This window comes from Centruroides sculpturatus, unplaced genomic scaffold (assembly GCF_000671375.1).
Source record: "Centruroides sculpturatus isolate CEXI.00-Female unplaced genomic scaffold, Cexi_2.0 scaffold75, whole genome shotgun sequence".
In the NCBI taxonomy this organism is placed as follows: Eukaryota; Metazoa; Arthropoda; class Arachnida; order Scorpiones; family Buthidae; genus Centruroides; species Centruroides sculpturatus.
Window position 1 is genome coordinate 944,762 of NW_019384342.1, and position 3,912 is coordinate 948,673.

At 27.0% G+C, this 3,912-nt stretch overlaps 1 protein-coding gene across 1 annotated transcript in view; it reads left to right on the forward strand.

Annotated features, from left to right (window-relative positions):
* LOC111634544 (WD repeat-containing protein 43-like) overlaps positions 1-3,912 on the forward strand; it is an 87,742-nt gene that overhangs the window by 54,665 nt on the left and 29,165 nt on the right. Inside the window, exon 11 of the mRNA XM_023379342.1 lies at positions 469-584. Coding sequence (XP_023235110.1) covers positions 469-584 — 116 coding nt within the window. The remainder of the gene's footprint in view (positions 1-468; positions 585-3,912) is intronic.

A 3,912-nucleotide genomic window follows, 5' to 3' on the forward strand; every position in this document is an offset into this window, starting at 1 on the left:
TATATATTTTCTGTGATTTTATTTACACTTAATAATTAATTTAAATTTAAAATTTATTTTAATAATTTGGTTAAGTAATATGAAACAGCAATAAAAAAACATTGAAGTAAGTAAAATTTATATACAAATAATTAATTTACATATTTTATATAAATGTAGGAACTTAATATTTTTTATAATACTGGAAATTGTTTATTACATAAAAACTTTTTTTTTTATTTTCTGAGTTTAAATTATCAGTTTGATTTTAATCAAATGATGAATTCACAAAAATAATTTTGAATTAAATAAGTAGCTACATTGAAAAAAAAATTATATCTTTTAAATAAAATGCTAATATTAATCTTACTAAAATAAAATCTACTAAAATAAAACTTACTAAAATTATTTTTTAAAAAAATAATAAGAGCAGTATGATGAAAAATCATCATTATTTTAAATAATAAATTTTAATATTTTATTTTCTAGAGAGTTTTTGATGCTAATCACGAAATAATGACTCAAACTATAAAAATGTTACCGATTTCTTCAATACAACCTTTATTAAAACAACTTCAGCACAGATTGCAAACACCAACTTTTGCGTAAGTAAAATTAGTTTTATTATGTAGAAATTTGTTGTAAAGTATATTAACAATTTAATAATTAAATATTTGATAATTATTGTTATGGTTATTTGTGAACTTAGATCAATATTTTTGATAAATTTTTTTAATACAAAATTGATTATTAAAATTACAGTATTTTTGTTTTAAACAAAATAAATTACATAATATTAACAGTAAATTAAACAAAATCTTAGTGATGATGACAGTCAATTGAATTGATACAATAGAATATGTTATTAGATTAATTATATGAATAATTGTATCAATTAAAATTATTAAAATAAAGTTAGTCTGGAAAGGTTTAAACGTGCCTTTTATTTATTTCAGATGATAAAAAACATTTATTATATGACGTAGATAAATTATAGATTCACAGCATGTGGCTCGCTACATGGTTTTTATGTTAATAGGTCCACCCAAATATTTATAAATACATTAATATTATTTTAATATAAGTCTATAATGTATTTGAGCTTAACATAGTTTTATATTGTTAGATTTGCATATAAATAGTTTTCTTAACCTTTAATATGCTCAAGTAATTAGTCAAATCCACTTTTTTAATGCGTTAGCATATGAAAAAGTTTATAAGTTGCAATATTTTGCTTAAAAATCGGGCTAGAATTGATCTGTTTTTTGTTTTTTACACAAATACATCACTCTCACAATTGTTAAATTTAATATATAATACAAATTTAAAATAATTTTTCATGTTAAATTATTGAGAAAAAAGTTCTTTAAAAAAAATTAAAAAGATCCAATTAATTTGCAGCATTTATAAATCTAGAGGCATCTGTTTTCTTTCAAACAAAACAAACCACATGGCTCTGGCTTTCCTGGGTGAAAAGTTTTTATCTGTTTACTTTGCCAAGTTTTGCCCTCCTGCTTAATTGCAGAGGATGGTGGGGTTTACAGAATCTAAATCAAGCTAAATGTGAATGTATTTTTTGTTTTAAAAAGTGAATATGGGGCACTATATATTATTTGAATGAATATTACAATAATGGACTAAAATAAGCAATTAATTATTTTCCTCCCCCACCCACCAGTGGCCAAGCAGTTCCCTTCCCTGAACACTAGAAGTTTGGTCATGTGTTCATGCCTCGCCAGAACAGGCTGGCCGCATGAAGTTTTCTGGGTTTCCTTCACGCCTGTAACGACTGAATAGGGGCCAGTTACCCTTAAAAGACCTCCTGAAAGTCATTCCCCTAGGCAGATTACCCAAGTGTTGCATTGCCTTAATGTAATAAACAAACAAACAAACCCCCCCGCAATTACACAACCAAATGTGATGAGTTTTATGGAAAATTTATGGCAAATTACATATTTTAAGTTACAGATGTTTCTGTTAAGACACATTCTAGTCTAAATAAAGTCACATAATTAGAAATTACCAAAATTAAGAGTTAAAAAATGACAAAAATTGCAACTTTTTAACATTTGTTTACATTTTAACTCTGATGGCATGACCTTGAAGGGGTGTGTCTTTTCCCAGAAATCTAGAATGGACTGTTCTGAACAAATGCTCATTTGTTGAACTGAAGTCATTTGTAATAGAAATTACCAATTAGAGCTTAAAAAGTGTTTAAACAAGAACTGTAAAAGCCAATTAACAACAAGGCCTCCCACAGACTTACTATAGGGAGGCAACTTTTCATGGGATTATTTTTAACTAGAGGGAGGTAACAATGTCCTCATTTGGCAAAGTAGAGTCATCCAGCTAAGACAACAGCCAATACAAGCTTAAATCATGACAAACTCATCTCCAATTGATTTAATTAATTTATTACTTAATATCAAGTACTCCACACACAAATGGAGAAGCCACACTACTTGATATCAAGTACTTAATGTTCATATGAGTACCTTTTAGCTATAATACTTTACCACTGAAAAACAATTAACCCAATTAGGCTTGAGCAATACTTAAGTTGTATATCCTAAGATAAATTATTGTATATGCAAAATAACTGTCTGTCAGAGAAATGGTGATAGTTGAATTCAAAAGACTCCTTTTTCAATGAATGTACATTTTAAGTAAACAAATGCTAACTTTTATCAGATATTGAAGGTGTATTTTTAGAACATAATAATAATAATTATTATTATAAATATACTAAATATACTAATATATATACTAAAAATACATTATTATTACATATACATGTTCTAAATAATTATTATTATTAAAAAAATTTTCAAATATTAACATTGAAATAATGCACTCCAAACCAAATATATAAAGAAAAAATTAATTAAAACAATAAAATGTTGAAGATTGAATACAGTTTTTAATATTTTAATTATTTAAAAAATATGATTTAAGTTAATTTAAAATTTATAATAAAATAATAAATTTATTAAAACTTTTTACAAAATAAACTCATTTAAAGTAGTAAATATTAAATATTTTTAAAATTCAAAATATTAATTAGTATACAATGATTCATAAGTAATCCTCATCAATTAATTGTAAAACAATTACCATATTTTACGGCCTATAAGACACTTTTTTTCTTTGAAAAATTGCCTCTAAAATTCAGGTATGTCTTATACTCGAAATTAATATAAAAATGTCCAGTGTTTGATTTAAAATTCCCGCGTCTTAAAAATGGCCATATATTTGATGCCGTGGGAAACCTATCTCTACCTAGCAAAATTGAATTCAACTGGCAGCAGCAATGCACCGATGTGACGAACATGAGTTGCGGGGTGTTGGGATATAATCGTCTGGTTGTAAGATTCCCGTGCTTTTTCTCATTTCAAACGAGCAATGGTTGTCGCCATAGAAACTCGGATCATGAGATGACTGGTGGTTCTGAATCCACAACCGTGGATTGGCCAGCGATCATCGTGCAACCATCGTATGATCAGCGGACGTCTGATAGCGCTACTAAGCATGGATTGGTGGATCAGCGTTTGCTTCACTCCATATAAAAGAATTGAATTTAAGCAGTAAAAATGTTATTTTTTTAAAACATTGCTTAAAAATTAAGGTGCGTCTTATAGTCCGTAAAATACAGGAATTGATAAGGCCTTATTTTAATTATAGCAGTATATACCAGTATTATGAATAATAAGTTTATTTTGTTTGTAGAAATGGGCTGGCAGAATTACAATTTAATAAAACATAAAATTCATCTGGATACGAGTCCAAGTTTACTTGCCATGTCTAATCACCAGGAACAACTATTTCCATTGCAGAGACAACCTTTCTTTAGAGGCTATGCCTCTGCACGAATATGTAAAACAGTTTAAAATGTCCACAGGTGACAATCCCAACACAATTAAAAATATAATATTT